At 46.7% G+C, this 17,092-nt stretch overlaps 1 protein-coding gene across 2 annotated transcripts in view; it reads right to left on the bottom strand.

Moving 5' to 3' along the window:
- Window positions 1-591: 591 nt before the first annotated feature.
- DPYSL2 (dihydropyrimidinase like 2) overlaps window positions 592-17,092 on the bottom strand; it is a 118,762-nt gene continuing 102,261 nt past the window's right edge. For both annotated transcript variants that reach the window (XM_020869691.2, XM_020869696.2), the window contains exons 9-14: window positions 15,746-15,902; window positions 15,139-15,280; window positions 12,384-12,554; window positions 6,926-7,105; window positions 5,650-5,815; window positions 592-3,319 (exon numbers count right to left, since the gene is read on the bottom strand). In XM_020869691.2, coding sequence (XP_020725350.1) covers window positions 3,228-3,319; window positions 5,650-5,815; window positions 6,926-7,105; window positions 12,384-12,554; window positions 15,139-15,280; window positions 15,746-15,902 — 908 coding nt within the window. In that variant the 3' untranslated portion in view covers window positions 592-3,227. The remainder of the gene's footprint in view (window positions 3,320-5,649; window positions 5,816-6,925; window positions 7,106-12,383; window positions 12,555-15,138; window positions 15,281-15,745; window positions 15,903-17,092) is intronic.

Below are 17,092 nucleotides of genomic sequence, written 5' to 3' on the forward strand. Positions count from 1 at the left end.
CTCCAGATGTGCATTCTTGCACCTCCCTACCGGGGGTAAAGGAACCTGCTTCACAACTCTGGCTTGTGCGATCTTAGTTCCCCAACCAGGGACTGAATCCAGGCCCTCCCCAGTGAGAGCGCTGTGTCTTAACCACTGGACTGCCAGGAAGTCCCTCCGATGAGCTCCTTGACTGAGCTTTTGATGCAGGCCCACATATCTCAGTCTCTTATCTTCTGTACCCTTCTATGGTTTAAGGATTTTCAAGGGTGAACAAGCTCTAAGGATGCAGAGAGCCCAAGGGGTCACCACACTAACCCACGTGGTCCCACCAATTTCCACTTCCCAACTTATGTTTACAGCTCGATCCGGGAGGCTCCCTTGGCCTGGCTTAGGGTGGAGTCTGTGAATTTCTGAGACTCAGGGCTCTGTTCAGAATTAAACCTCAGTGGCCTGGACAAGATTACCAGAAACATGCAGTGAAAACTCCTGAATTAGCACAGTCATCAAAACGAGGCTGAAGACATCCAGAAAGTTCCGGGGAGGGAAGTTTTGAAGGAGGCCCGGGTCAAGCAGCCTGCCTCTTTGAACATCTCAACACAAGACACACCCTGAAACAACCACATTTTGCTTTATTAGGCGTTCCATGGTAATATAACACAGAGTTCTTAAGGAATAATAAACACGAGACTTGTTTTGCTGTTCTTTTTTTTACCATAATTATTTTGCCATTGAGACAGTGGTTACAAAAAAAAAAAAAAAGGTACTCTCCTGGCTACACATGTAATGAGCTTTAGCACTGAAAGTTCCTCCACTCGTGGGTCACAATCACAATTCCAAGGGTTAAAATCCATCTATGATTAAATCCTACATGGTTGAGAGCATCAAGTCACTGCAGTTACTCAGTTCTGAGACACTGTCGATTTATTTTAGCATTTACACATGACATTCATTTAACAGACACACAAAGCAAGCCAACAGGAAAACATGCTTACACAGCCTGCAGAAATCTTCAGGTTTTAAGTTGTCTCAAGGAAACAATCGAAAGAACCAAGATGAGCATCATGGAAAAACAGGAAGACTCAAGTGAAGAGAACAGAGCTGCAAGTGTTTGTTAGAATTGAAACAAAAATCTTTTTTTTTTTTCTGACTGGTTCAATTTCCCTCGCAGTGCAGGTGAGAAAAAAAATAAAAAAGCAAATATATTAAGTTAACCAATGATTCTTTAAAAGTGCAATTTCCTTTTAAAATAACAAATAAACAACAACACCAACAAAAAGAAATAAACCCCAACCATAACCCCAAAGGCAAAACGTGTGGAGAGACAAGTGTCGTGATGGGATGACCTATTTTTTGATGTTAATGCTTTATGAAAGCAGATTTGGTTCTATAAAAGCCTGCAAATGTAACACAGCTTAGGAGGACCTGTAAACATGTTTGGAGAAGATGCAACACAGCTCAACAAAGACAGGAATAGGCACAAGGCAGCTAGTAGAAAGCAGAAAGGGTGTCTGAGACCAGGAGAGGGTAGGGTGTGGACACAAGGTCGCCTGTGGTCTTTAAGAGGCCACACATCAAATTTACAAGTTTTTTTTCCCCCACCACAACTCTGACTCACAAAACAGATTTTTCCTCTTGCAAATTAAAATGGCCCCCTTTTTTTTAAACTCTTCATTGAATTTGCCACAATATTGCCTCTGTTTATGTTTTGCTTCTATGGCCCCAAGCCATGTGGGATTCCAGCTCCCTGACCAGGGATCGAACCCACACCACCCACGTTGAAAGGCAAAGTCCCAAAACTGGACCACCAAGTAAGTTCCCTAAAATGATCTTTAAGCCAAACTTCCCATGGACTTTCTGAGTTTAGGAGACCTCCGTATATTGCATGTCTTTCTAAATAACTGGACAAGAAAAAAAAAGTTTTTTTTTCTCCAAAGTGAGAAGCCCAGTGTGATCTGGTGCCCCCCAAAGATACTTAGATGGAAAACAACAGCCCTCAGGGCCAGACTCCATCAGCTCAGTACCTCTTAGCTGGTGGCTGGCTGGAGACTGGTTGGCTCACAAGTTACGGGGGCTCGACTGACAGATCTGATTGTGTCTTTAGCCCAGTTAACACTGCACAGGGGAAAACCTCTCAGGTCCTAGAGTCTCAGACTTCTCCAACATCTCGGCACCATTTGAGGTCTATTCTGGGCCCACGTGTGACAGCGTAGGTAACTCGGCCCTTCCCTGCATATGGGGATCATCTCAAACTCAAAGGCACATCCTGGAGATGTGAGTGGATAGCACTGGTCTTATACAGACTAGGACAGCATCTTACAATGGTCACGATGACAAAGCTCACATCTTTCCGGGCAGGTTCTTAGGACCACAGTACAATGGCAGACCTGGTCATTGGCAAAGATCATGGGAGGAAAAAAAACAAAAACAGAGACGAGGGCTGGAGGAAACACAAAGAAAGAGCAGACATGTGAACGTATCCATGAATGACAAAGCAAAGAGAGAGAGAGCGCGAGCAAAAAAGAGGTAAAGAGAGAAGGGAATCCTCAAAAGATTTCATCTGCAGCAAAAATCTAGGCCAGAAAGAAAACCTTTCCTTTATTAACAGTTGACCCAGAAGACGATGGAATGGCGGTGTGGATGCCGTGCAGCCTCTCAGGAGGGACATGGTGAGTCTGCCCACCACCCTGATTCAGCTTGATGGTTACACAATTGCATCATTAGGATGTCCAGTTCAAACCCCTTGTAGTAATAATGAATTAGGCTTTCCAATTTTGTATTAAAAAAAAAAATCTCCCCCCTCCCCTCCCCACCCCACCCTAAGCCCCAGAAAGAAAACTCTGCTAAAACTTTAAAAAGAAAAACGGCAGCTCTGGGCAATTCACTTTATCTTCCCCTCCCCTGATGACCAGGAAGATGATGACAAATACAACACAGGTTGGAGATGAGAAACACCCTCACTGTGATCTGCTTTGTTTCGCATGTCTGAGTGTTGGATGCGGTTCTGTGTACGGGCTTGGTGGATTCAGGGTGTGATATTCCTAGATGTGTAGGGAGGTGGGCGAGCAAAATAGGTGACTCCGGGTGAGGGACGGAGTGTGGGGGCTCGAGAGGGAGCCCCAGGAACTGGCTGCCCCACAGTAACTATCACAGGCTCCTAAAAAAAAAAAAAGGAAGGAAAGAAGGAAGGAAGGAAGTCTCAGAAAGTCCTCAGGTGTCCCATCCCCCGCTGACGGCAGCCCTGAACTCTAGCCCAGGCTGGTGATGTTAGCACGGCCCCCAGGGGGCGCCACGATGCGCTGGGTGGTGCGGCGGGGGATGTTGTCATCAATCTGGGCACCTGGAGAGAAGAGAGAGGGTCAGAGACAGTTTCCCAGATCCCTGCTTTAAACCGAAATAACGTAGCTTTTTTCTAAAAAATATATTTTTGTTGAAATAGAGTTGATTTACAATGCTGTGTTAATTTCAAGTGTGAAGCACAGAGACTCAGTTAACATATATCCATTCTTTTTAAGATTCTTTTCCTATATAGGTCACTACAGAATATTGAGGAGCGTTCCCTGGGCTATACAGTAGGTCCTTATTAGTTATCTAATTTATATACAGCAGTGTGTCTATGTTAATCCCAATTTTCCAACCTATCCCTCCCCACCTTTCCCTCTTGGGAACCATAAGCTTGTTTTCCCACATCTGTGACTCTATTTTCTGTTTTGTAACGAAACAACATGGCTTAGGAGAAAACCTGTCAGGCCCATTCATTGTCCTTGTAAAACCTCACCAAAAGGATAAGCTACAAAAAAAGGATGGCCTCAAGTGGCCTAAGAATCACAGATGGTATAAAGTCGTCCTTGTAGAAACTAGTTGGATCCACTGCCTGAAAAGTAAAACTATACATAAACGAACACCACATTTCAGGCTTTTGAGAGACTCAGACTACATCCTGTCCCTATTCTCAGTAGGTCAATTAAGTGTGGCTTTTCCAAAGGGGGCTCTGTCCCCCTAACACTATTCATCTTCTATGTAATCATAGATAGGACTCATCACACGTAATATAGAATACAGTTAGCATATAGTTAATATAGTTCCCTGTGCTATAGAATAGGACCTTGTTGCTTATCCATCCTATGTGGAACACTTTGCATCTGCTAACCCCAAACTCCCCGTCCTTCCCTCCTGCTTCACAACCACAGGCGTGTCCTCTATTCTGCGAGTCTGTTTAGGTTTCATACATATAGCAGAGGGAATATATTCAATATCCTATGATAAACCATAATGGAAAAGAATATGAAAAAGAATGTGTATAACTGAGTCATCTTACTGTAGAACAGAAATTAAACATAAAGTTGTAAAGTGACTATACCTCAATATATATTTTTAGAAAAAGGTAGGAGTCATGATGGCCTTTATGTTTTGGGGGGCTTTTTGTTTTTGTAATAATTAAATTTATTTTCCATTGAAGGATAATTGCTCTACAATATTGGGCTGGTTTCTGCCAAACATCAACATGAATCAGCCATAGGTATACCCATGCCCCATTTCTCGTGAGCCTCCCTCCCACCTCCTTCCCCATCCCACCTGGTCTTTATGTTTGAATGGCCTGCTGAAAGACAGCACAGATAGTATCATGCAACATGAGTAACATGGATTACGTTATGGAAAAACTAATGCTCATTAGTTTTAAATTCTTTGCAAATGGGTAATCTGTATATGGCACCTTTCTAAAACCCAGTATATCTGACAAAAAAATATATATTTCTGATTCACTGTTTCCTTAACCCATCAGAGAGATCCGGGTACCTATCTGTGACTCAGGGAGCTAGAAAAATAGCTTTCTAATCACTGGCCAAATGAAGGATTGGAAAGAAGTTCAAGTAGAGAAGCTCTAAAGCTGGACTCTTTTCCTCTCACCCTTCCTGACATCACATATTTTATCCAGACTAATAGCTAACAATTATCAAAGGACTCAATTCTAAGCATTTTATATGCATATTAAGTCACCTAATCTTCACAACAATCCCAAGAGATAATTACCACCTTTACACCCATTTTACACACGAGAAAACCAAAGCACAGCTTGCGTCTGGGCTGCGAAGTTAAGCTGCTTAAACTCTAGACTCCACAAGCTGAACGACTCCAATTTACTGCATTTGTGAGGGAGAGGAGAATCCTAAAACACCACAATATCCTTTTTCATGATGGACATAATACATTGAAAAAATGTCCTCTAATATCCTGCTCAGTGGTAAAGAACCCGCCTGACAACGCAGGAGATGTGGGTTCGATCCCTGGGTCAGGACGATCCCCCGGAGAAGAAAATGACAACCCACTTCAGTATTCTTGCTTAAAAAATCCCACGGACAGAGGAGCCTGGCGAACTACAGTCCATGGGGTCGCAAAGAGTGGGACATGACTTACTGACAAAACAACAAAAACACTGTCCTGGATATAGTGTAGCCATCAGAACATTATATATGATATAGACTCGTGTCAAGATTCTGAAAGCCAACCCACCATCTGCTGTGAATTACATCTCTAGTGAATTACATCTTCAGGAGAATGGGTCTATCATTCATTTCCATTTCTTCTTCTTCTACAAGAGTGATGCCCGCCCCACCAGCAACATGGAGCAAAGCCCTGCAGAAGCAGGTTCTGACCCAGCCGTAACCATACCGGACAAGCTGAATCCAGACTGGTGCAGGTTCCGGACAGGTGGGGCCTGCTGCTTGGCCGGAGACGTCTTAGCCGAGGAGGCCGGAGTGACCGTCTTGGGTGTCACGGACACCTCGCACACAGGTCCATCGTACAGACCGCGGGGAACCCCTCTCAGCTCCGCCAGCTGCAGAACAAAACAGCCCTTCAACTCAGGCCACATTCACAGAGGATACCTACCTGGCAACTGCCTGCCTGATGGGGAAGTAACAGGTGCCAGGATGGCCCTGTGAGATTTGGGGGAGGAGGGCTCCCTACGGAGTATGGTAGGGACAGATATCAGCACACAGCCAGCAGCCCAGCTCCAGGGCAAAGCTCCCTTAACGTGGGTCCCATAGAAACTGATGAGGGGCTTCCCCCGTGGCTCAGTGGTAAAGAATCTGCCTGCAGTGCAGGAGACCTGGGTTCAATCTCTGGGTCTGGAAGATCCCCTGGAGAAGGGAAGGGCTACCCACTCCAGTATTCTTGCCTGGAGAATTCCATGTACCCTGGCAGGCTACAGTCCTTGTGGTCGCAAACAGTCAGACACAACTGAGCAATTTAACACACACACACACACACACACACACACAGGGAACTAGATCCCACAACTAAGACTAAATGAAGCCAAATAAATAAATAAATATTAAAAAAAAAAAAAAAAAAAACTGATTAACAGTTCTTCCTATTTTCTCCCAAGGCGCTTGAGCCTAAACTTCGGAGGAATTCCCAAACATGTTGTGAAGAGGGTCTGGTCACATGTTTAAGATCTGGCCCCAGAGCTTCCAATCTTACTTTCCCTTTAATTCCCTGACAGTTCCACCCATTCCCTGCCTCACGGTCCTCAAGCACCAGTGCTGGAGAGCATTCAACATGTCCTAAATACACTCTACATTTTCTATGCTCATAACTGTCTCTCTACCTAATTCCCTTGTTTTCCTTCTTTGACTTGTACAACTTCTACTTAACCTTCAAGACCCAACTCAAAATGCCCTCTCCCCATGTTACTTTCTCTTATATCCGCAGCAGCAGTCCCCTCCTCGAAGCCTCATCACAGCACACGCCGCAGTCTCACATCACTCTGGCTGGCTGCAGACATGCCCGACTCCTGCACTGGCATTCTGAATTCCAGGAATAAAAAGACCATGTTTTCCTTCTCCCCCGTACTCACCTCAGTAGTTTGAGTCAGAGTGCTCCGTGTTAATGGAACTGAACTTTATCCAGGAGAGAAACCACTCCTAAGATCGGAGGTACTCACCCTGCTCCTTGCCTTGATACGCTTGTAAACGAAGTCAGGGAAGGGCTTCCGGGGGATGTAGCGTCCAGAGCCTTCGGTGACATGAAGGGTGCCATCCTCCAGGACAATCTTCCCCTGGCTGATGACCACCAGTGGGGAGCCACGGCACTCCATGCCTTCGAAGATGTTGTACTCAAGAGACTAAAAGGGAGGGAACATAGTAAACTTCAGAATTCGCCCTCCATCCTGGCAAAATCTCATCAGTCTGGCAGCACCCACCGCCCAGCGATCACTCAGAAGAAAGAAAAGCCCAGAGATGGGGTCCCTGTCCTGAATAAGCACTCACCAGGACTTCATCACTAGGTCTAAATTCTGTCTGAGTTTCAGCACACACACACGCAAAACGGAGGGGTAAAAATCACGGAAGAGAAAATTTATACAGAAAAGCAGAGGGGTTTGTAAACGCCACACGAATATGAGAAAATGATTCCTCGTATAAGCGGTGACTTAGCTCTCACTAACTCAGGCTCCAATCAGGTTAAAACCCCAAGAAGCCTTCTCTGACCAAGTTCTAAATTTAATCTTGAAATGAGCCATCCACGAGTCGGTTTTCCCACTGGTTCGCTTGGTTTTCCAATCAGTTAGCGATGTGGTTAAACTGAAGTTGCTAAATGAAAGGACTGTGGTAACTCCAGAGACATGCCGTCGATAAAACGCTTGAGGTTTAATTTCCCAACAAGGCAGCCATCCTTTTGGTTCCAAGCCTTTCATGGTGAAAGGGGGGATATATCTGTGTGCACTCTTGGAAAATATGTGGGGTCTCTGTCTGAGTGAGTTTCTTGCTGCAATAACACTAAAAGCTCCACGTGTCACAGCCCCACCCCACAGCCTCAGCTCATCCACTGCCCCTCCTCCAGATTCCAGACGCCTGCCCTGCTCACAGGTACAGCTGCCTGGACCTGGAGAATTAACAGGCAGCTCCATGGCAACCCACTCCAGTATTCTTGCCTGGGAAATCCCATGGACAGAGGAGCCTGGCAGGCTACAATCTGTGGGGTTGCAAAGAGTGGGGCATGACTGAGCAACTATCAACAGTTTCCATCCACAAAAAGCAGCTGGGCTTCTGGGGAGATTCGGACCAGGTGATCAGTGCTGAAGAGTCAGTCTGTGAGCAGAGCTGATGCACTGCCATTCAGGGCAACATCGCCCTTAGTGCAGGGGCTGGTGGGCATGGGGAGCCCCAGGCTGGCTCATCAGCTCACACGGGACCCGTGGGGTTGCCTGAAAACAGCAATGAAACAGCCCTGCTCTGAGACACCAAGAAGTAACCTGAAAGCTCCTGGAGGAATAAGAGGAAGAGGCACCTGGAAGAAGGAAGGCGACTCTGCACATGGATTCCCAGGACCACAGTGTGTGCCTCCAAGCCCTTCATCGGTTCTAAGACACTAGTCCCTGGAATGAGCCTGTATCTCACAGCACAAGGAACTGCCCAGTCAATGTCAGTCTAGGCTAAACTGGGCCCTTTCAGGGGATTGGAGTCAGCTTTTCCCACTGGCCTGGGGGGTTCCCAAACCTGTAACATGTTACAGGAAAATCTCACCCTCAGGTTTTTTCTGGACCGCTGCTGGACACAGCTTGCATAAGCCCCAGCTTTCAGTTCAGATTCTCTAAGCAGCCAGTTTTGCCCTCCCTGCACCAAAAGCCAGTATCAAGAAAGGCAAGCTTCTTTGCCACCCCTTCAGTACCTGGCAGATCTAGCTCTCATGTATCCCATGCTCAGCACAAGCTGGCCTTTGGCAACACAGCATTTAATTTTAGAGCAGTATCCTGTTAGACTCCTCCTTCTGGACGTGCTTTCTTTCATAGCAGTACCCAAACAGACTATCTTAAAATTGGTGGCACCTTAGATCTGTTTGAAATCGAGAGTTGTATGACTCTGAGCTTTAATCTTGCCTCAGACCTTCGGTTTCTTCACCTGCCTCCTTCGAAAGGCTCATGTAGAGATGACAACCCAAGAAGCATCATATGGGAAAGAATTCTGTCTGCTCTGAAAGGACCTTCAGAAGGGTTATCCTTGAGGACTGAATCAAGTCCCAGCTCTTCCACATCCCCCACAGTTAACTGTCCACACTCCGACAAGCTCCTCTCATGCCCTCCTACAGTCATGGAGACAACCCTGGCCATGGTGCCATCCGCCCCGGGGTCCACATCCCAGGTCTGCCATTTGCCAGCTGTATGACTTTGGACCAATTCCTCACACTTCTCTGAGACTCAGCTGCCTCACCTCTAAGGGGACACAGCCCACTTTACAGAAAGGATGCTAGGATCACAAGAAATAAAAGGAACAAAAGCATCTAGCCCACTACTCAGCATTATGTTGGCATTTAGAAAATCCCTCATTCACTGTCTGGTTCTTTATTGCACTTTCCCAACAAGATTGCAAGGGGCAAAGACATCCTGAGATGCATATGGTGAGTTTAGTTGCCTAACAATGACTGATCTCATGGGACGTCACTGGTGGTCCAGTGGTTGGGACTTTGCCTTCCAATGCAGGGGGGGTACGGGTACAATCCCTGGATTGGAAAGCTAAGCTCCCATATGCCTCGTGGCCAAAAACATGAAACAGAAATGATATTGTAACATTCAAAAAAGACTTTAAAAATGGTCCACATCCAAAAGAAAAAAAAAGATGGATCTCAGCACCCAGATCTATGGGTCACCTCCCATTTTTAAAGGGATGTGGAAGAACAAGTCCTATGGCTCTAAGTGACTTAAAATTAACAAGTTCAATGGTCAGTCACAACCTGGGGTGTTCAGAGCCTATACTCTGTCAAGGCCTTCCCTAGTGGCTCAGGGATTTGCCTGCAATGCTGGAGACTCAGGTGCGATCCATGGGTCAGAGAGGTTCCCTGGAGAAGGGAATGGCTGCCCACTCCAGTATTCTTGATTGGAGAATCCCATGGACAGAGGAGCCTGGTGGGCTACAGTCCATGAATTGCAAAGAGTAGGACACGACTTGAGTGACTAACACACACAAATACTCTGTCAAACAGTGAGGCAGCGAGACCTCGTCGCTTACCAGGTACAGACCTTTGTAACTTGCACCCACACATGCTTCCTAAAATGACTCATCTGGCTGGATGCCGGGCAAATCCAAGCAGAGGCTTAGTAGCAACAAGGCTGTCAACAAGAGTTAGCTAAATACTCCAAATTAAAGCTAATTAGCCCCGTGGTAGGAAATACTGTATTACACGGGGAAGGCCTCCTGCTAGTGTTCTCGTAGATAATCAGTGTTGCACAAACATGCTTCCTGCCGGCTCTTTCAAAGAGGTTTGGATGGGCGAGAGGCACTGTTAGAAGTCACGATCTCCAGGACTGCCTGGAGGTAAAAGCAGGGCATTGCTGTTGAATGTCTGGAGGGCGGAATCTGTCTTCTTGGATCATCACTCCTCTACATCCTCTCTGCCAGGTTCAGAGCTTCCCACGCAGGTGCTCCAGTTAGGTCACCTGCAGATTACACAGTGAGTCCAGCCTGCTCTTTCCATCACCTCCAGGAAGGGGACTCTGTCAGGGAGAAACATTTTTCTCCCTCTGACCCTGACCAAGAGGCTGCGCACACAGTCTGGCAGGGAAAAGCCCTGGACAATTTTGGGTTCTAATTCTAGCTCCACCGCAAAATAGCTATGTAACGTTAGACTGGTCACTTAAGCTCTCTAAGCCTCCGTTTTATTTATCTTCCCGATTGAGATAATAATACCATCCCTTTATTGAGAAGGCCAAATGAAAGGGTAAACGGCGCTATGATGCTGAAGGCACAAGAAGAGGTAGGTTCACAAGGCAGGAGCCTCGGTCGCTATTGTCGTTCTTGTTCAGCCGCTCAGTCGTGTCCGACTCTTTGCGACCTCGTGGACTGCAGCTCACCAGGCTTCCCTGTCCTTCACTATCTCCCGGGGTTTGCTCAAACTCACGTCCAGTGAGTGAGTGATGCTATCCAACTGTCTCATCCTCTGCCGGCCCCTTCTCCTTTTGGACCCGAGGCCCCCTGCCCATAAAGAAGCCAATGATGGGCCCCCAGGAGGTCATGACCTAAGTCACCAGTAGGGGCCGCTGTCAGGCTCTGCTGCGGAGCTAAGCCCACCAGTGGGGAAGAAGGGAAAATCCACCATTAATACTGACAGCTGAGCAGACTTCCTTAAAGGACCCACCCACCCAGCACCCACGGGTGCTTGTGCAGCCCAATCCCCTCTGCCCACATAGGAAAGAGGATTAGGATTTAGCCAAGAGTCCAGCAGTGTCCTGGAGAAATGCCAGAAGCCCACCGTGAGCTGGCCCTTGGAGCAGGCGTCCATACTTGCTGGCCCAGGACACCTGGAGTGAGCAACCTAGAGTCAGATTCCTCACTGAGTCAGCTTTCAGTTTAGAAGTTTATCTCAAAAAGCCTCATCATTCAGTAAGAATTCACTTCAAGAATCACACAGGGGAATTCCCTGGTGGTCGAGGACTCACTGCTGGTTAGGACTCACTGCTGAGGATCTGGCGTTCAATCCCTGTCAGGGAATGAAGATCCTATAAGCTGCGATGCTCGGCCAAAGAAAAAGTCACAGAGGTTTCTGACATGAAAAACTCTGTTCTATACCTGTTTCTTTTCTGAAGTTCTCCCTTTTGCCATTTCTATATTATACAGACACGCACACACAATTTTTTTAATGAAGAACCAATGGTATCTACATCTCCATCTAATACCTGCTGACTTCACAGAATCACAGGATACTCAGGGGCCTCGTCAAACCCCTCTTCTCAGCCAACAAGCCCAAGATATGACATGAAGTCACTTCCCCAGGGTCCTATTACCAAGACAGGGCACCCCCAAGCTCTGCCATCTAGAACAAGAGCCAAGAGATACCCCAAAACTACGGATCCTAAAATCCTGATCACGCCTTCCAGGGTATTTCTTCTATTTCTTCCAAATCAATTCATGCCTTTAGGACATAAGAGTATCTGCCTTTTAGGCTTCTGTATGGCCACACTGACAATGAGAAAGCAGTGGCCTCAAAGAATGAAAGTGCCGAGTAGGCATCTCAGGAGTGGACATTTGAATGTTTTATTTGAATCCCTTGCACCAGGGGATGTCAGGAGAGATGATGCACCGAACTATTAAACTGGAATGCTGCCTGACTTCTAGAAGCTTCTGAGATCCAGACATGATGCTAGAGGCTCTGAAGGTCCAGAGACAGAGACTTTCTAGCCATAGACAGGCCACTGTACTCCAAAGTGATGATAAGATTAACGGTCATGTTGACCTCACTAAAGAGAAGGAAAGAGCTATTTTTTTCTCAGCAAATTGCAAGTTATAACATATCCTGGGGAAAAGTTCCTTCCGATCACAGCAAGTTCTTTTCATAAATCCTGGGGACTGTCCCTGCCTCTGTCCTTCTATGAGACTGGTCTGGATGGGGTCCATGCCGTGAACAGGGCTTACGCTGTTGTGGGTCTTGGCAGAGATGGTCTTCACGCTGTCGGGGTCCCAGATGACCAAGTCAGCATCAGACCCCACAGCAATGCGGCCCTTCCGGGGGTACAGGTTGAAGACTTTGGCAGCATTGGTGCTGGTCACAGCCACAAACTGGTTCTCATCCATCTTCCCAGTGACCTGAGGAGGACAACACACACACACAGGTGTAAGAAAAGCAAGTTAAAAGGCTGAAGGGTGGAAGGCTACTTAGCAATAAAAGGAGACACTTTGGATACACATAACTTGGATATTAAGGGCATTATGCTGAGTTGGAAAAAACAATCTCCAGGGACTTCCATGGTCGTCCAGTGGTTGGAACTTTGCACTTCCACTGCAGAGGCCATGGGTTCGATCCCTGGTCAGAGAACTAAGATCCCACATGCCCTGACATGGCCAAAAAAAAAAAAAAAACAGTCTCCAAAGGTCACATACTGTATGACTTCACTTATAGAACATTCTCAAAATAACCAAGTAATAGAGATGGGCACACCAAGGGTGAGACGGAGATTCCTCCGCAGGTTAGGGGTGGGTGCAACTATAAAGGAACAGGAGCATGGGGGTCTCTGTGATGATGCAGGACACCTCTATCTTGATTGCAGTGATGGTTACATGAATCTACATATGACAAAATGACACAGAACTAGACACATGCACCACACCACTGTCGTTCTCCAGGTCTGGAAATTACACTCCAAATATACATGAGCTGTAACTATTAGCAGGTGAAGGGTACACGGGACCTTTCTGTCCATGCTGTCTTTGCAAATAATCTGAAAGTATAATTATTTCAAAGCAAGAAGTACTTTTTTTTAAAAAAGCTGAAGGGGCCTCAATGCCTCTTTAGGAAACATGATTTGATGTGAACGGTTGTTCTTTCCAAAGATACAGGCACAGACCTCAGCTCCGAGTCCAGCCAACGTAGAAGTCTCAGTGCCCCATCCCTGCAGCAAACTCTGGATGTCGATCAAACTCCCCGCACATCCTTCCCCCTACTTTCTCATCTCTGCCATGTGTACTTCATGTCCCTTTAAATGTGGGATTTGAAGAGATGAATGCACTCTCTGTTAGAAAGCCCACTCTAAATCCAATAGGAAAATCGGCAAAGGATATGAGCGGGTTGTAAGGGAGAAAAAAATAAAAATGGCTGAAAGCATATGAAAGAAATACACATTTTAATAAGTAACTGAAGAGATTCAATGTAAAACAATGAGATGAAATTAAGTGATGCCTTGGGTTTTCTGATGATAACCCTGATCTGGACCTGGTAGGAGGAACTAGGGAATGCCATCTACTGCTGGCAGCACATAAATTTGGTGTGACCTTTCTGGAAGGAACTCTGACAAGAGATATGAAAAGCCTTAAAAATATGCATACCCTTTGACCCAAAAATACCACTTTTAGAAGCTTCTCCTATAAACATCACTAAATATGTGTCTCAGGATGTACCTACGAGGGTGTTCATCCCAGAAGTAAAATCAGAAATAACCTAAATAGTCAACCAAAGAATTACAAATGAATTATAGTTCAGCATCAAGATGGAAGAGTTAGCTATCGAAAACCAAGTTTTTCAAGTACGTTGAAGGATGTGCAGAATTTTTATACTACATTAATTGTAAAAGATAGGCTACAAAAGAGTTTATATGATGTCTGTGTTACACATTCACTCATACATCATTTACGCACGTGTGCACTCTCTCACTAGCAAAAAATTAAAGACGTTCACCAAAATGTTCAGTGTAATTGGATCTGAAACATGGTGTCATGAGTGAGTTTTACTTACTTCTTTATTCTTTTTGGAATAAGGAAATACATAGTTTACATAACTGAAAAAATTCCATAAGGTTTTAGAACTTTAAAACCCATAAGGGTTTAGAACTTTAGGTTTTAAACCTAAAGTTGTTACATTTTAAGACATTAAAAATAAAAAGTCCCAAAGATTCCTCAAAAGTCAATGTATGTTCAAAGCAGGCCTGTCAAAAGCCTGTAGTGAGGATAAATGTTAAACCCAGAGAATCCAAAAACCATTTTAAGGAAACTGAGTCTATCTCCAAGAGCAGGAGATTAAGTCACCAGGGTGTGAAGGAAGCTTTCTCTTGATTGATCACAAGAGTCATATTTTAAAGATCGTCGTGGTTTTTTTTTCCCCCAGCCTCTCCTGGTTCACAGATAATAATAATGACAAATACATGTGGGTATTTAAAAAGAAATAACCTATGGGGAGTGGTCTTAGACTTCCAAACCTAATATTATCACACAAATACTGGTTTCTAGAATTTTCTCAACTGCCATTTCAAGGCTCGCATGAGACCCAAGGCCTCGGATGAGGAGGCAGGAGAAAGCCGAGCCCTGCCCACCACTCAAGAGACCACTGCGGTGAGACCACCACTCCTTACCACAGCCTTACCCACCGCTCAGAGACCACCGCCATGAGCCCACTGCCCCTTACCACAGCCTTACCCTACTGCTCAGAAACCACCGCCGTGAGCCCAGACCACCACTGTGAGCCCACCGCCCCTCACCACAGCCTTATCCTACCGCTCAGAGACCACCTCCGTGAGACTACCGCCCCTTACCACAGCCTTGTCCCTACTGCTCAGAGACCACCACCATGAGCCCACCACCCCCTACCACAGCCTTACCCCACCACTCAGAGACCACCGCCCCTTACCACAGCCTTACCCCACCGCTCAGAGACCACCGCCATGAGCCCACCGCGCCTTACCACAGCCTTGTCCCAGATGACAGACATCCGCTCCTCCGTGCCGTTGGTGCCCTCAGGGATCAGGGTGAAGTTGTCCTTTCCGACAGCCTTCTGGGCCGTGTTGAAGGTACAGTGAGCGCTGCCGGTCACCTGGAGATCTCCACTACAAGGAACACACAGCACCAGCTTTTTACTGATCTTTACCTCAGATCATCCTTGAATATATTTTTTTCACTTGTCCGGCCACTGAAGGTTTTTAAAACAGTCATCTTGCCCCCAGGAGACAGGAAATTCAGGAAGACGTGGCCTGACATTAAAGCTTCATTAAATGCTGGGTCTCTAAGTCTCTTTCATGAAGTGTCTTATGACTGACACTACACACAGTGAAACCCTTTCGCTACCTCATTCATCCCCTTTGGTTGGCTTTCAAGATGGCCCTGGTTTTTAACCCAGGATCCCCTTGAAAGGATCAAGATGCTAACCCCTGCTCCCATCCAGCAATCCGCGTTTGGAGGACAAGGTTTCTGCTGGCAAGCTGGCTTTGGCCAGCCATACTGGAACCCACCGGGTCAGCCTGGTCCGCGGAAAGACCAAGAACAGAAGACAGGAGCAAGTCGCCGACACTCACCATGACAGCAAGGAGTTCAGAAAGTCTGGGGTGGTCGGGTCAGGGCTCAGGGGCGGGGAGGTGACAAAGGCAGCAGCCTTGGCCCAGTTCTTGCTCCAGTAGTGAGAGCCGTCGGTCCCCAAGCTGGCCGTGATGGGCTCGCCGTATACCACGGTTCCTGACAAAGAGAAGGCGGAGCTGAGCCCAACACAGAGAGGCAGGGAGGGAGCCTCCGCTGCCGGGAGTCCCTGCATCCCCGGCAGCACGCCTCAGGTTCAGCACCCCTCCAGAGGAGGAGCCGGCCTGTCTCAGAGCTGAGGAAACAGGTGTCTGGGGAAGTCAAATACCCCAGCCATCCAGTCACCGATACAATAAGTGCTCCTTAAGATTTCACCTTTGACCCCTGCTCTTCTTTTCTTTTTGTTAATTTTTATTTTATATTGGAATATAATTGATTTACAATGTTGTGTTAGTTTCAGGTGTACGGCAAAGTGATTCGTTTATCCATATACACGTATCTATTCTTTGGATGGCGCTAGCGGCAGAAAACCCGCCTGCCAATGAAGGAGACCCAAGAGACACAGGTTCGATCCCTGGGTCGGGAAGATCTCCTGGAGGAGGACACGGCAACCCACTCCAGTATCCTTGCCTGGAAAACCCCACGGACAGAGGATCCCGGCGGGCTACCGTCCGAAAGGTCGCAAAGAGCTGGACACGACTAAAGAGGCCGAGCACATATACACACACATTCTTTTTCAGATTCTCTCCCCATAAAGGTCATTACAGAGTAGAGTCCCCTGTGCCGTAGAGGTCCTTGCTGATTATCTATTTTATATACAGTAATGTGTATACGTTAATCCCTGGCTTCCCTTGTGGCCCAGATGGTAAAGAATCCGCTTGCAATGCAAGGGACTCAGGTTCGATCCCTCAGTTGAGAAGGTCCCCTGGAGAAGGAAATGGCAACCCACTCCAGTATTCTGGCCTGGAGAATTCCATGGACAGAGGAGACTGGCGGGCCACAATCCATGAGGTCGCAGAGTAGTAGGACACGACTGAGTGAATAACACTTTCATTTCACTTTCATATGTCAATCCAAGCCTAAGTTGATTGCTTCCCCAAACCTTGCTCTACTAACTCAACCCACTCCCTTAGAGAACCCAAACATTCTACCTTCTACTCTGTTGATTCCCAAATCTGTTAACAATCTTCAGCTCAGACTGCATTCAAGCACCCAATCCCAAGCACCACCTAGACTATTATTCTGGGGTGATCCAGGGTACCTAACACTTGACCTCACTGCTCACCAAACACACCCCCTGGCCTGCTCTCCCAGCATCTCCCAGTCCTTTTCCCAGTGTTCAGCTATGA

This window comes from Odocoileus virginianus, chromosome 31 (assembly GCF_023699985.2).
Source record: "Odocoileus virginianus isolate 20LAN1187 ecotype Illinois chromosome 31, Ovbor_1.2, whole genome shotgun sequence".
Classification (NCBI taxonomy): domain Eukaryota; kingdom Metazoa; phylum Chordata; class Mammalia; order Artiodactyla; family Cervidae; genus Odocoileus; species Odocoileus virginianus.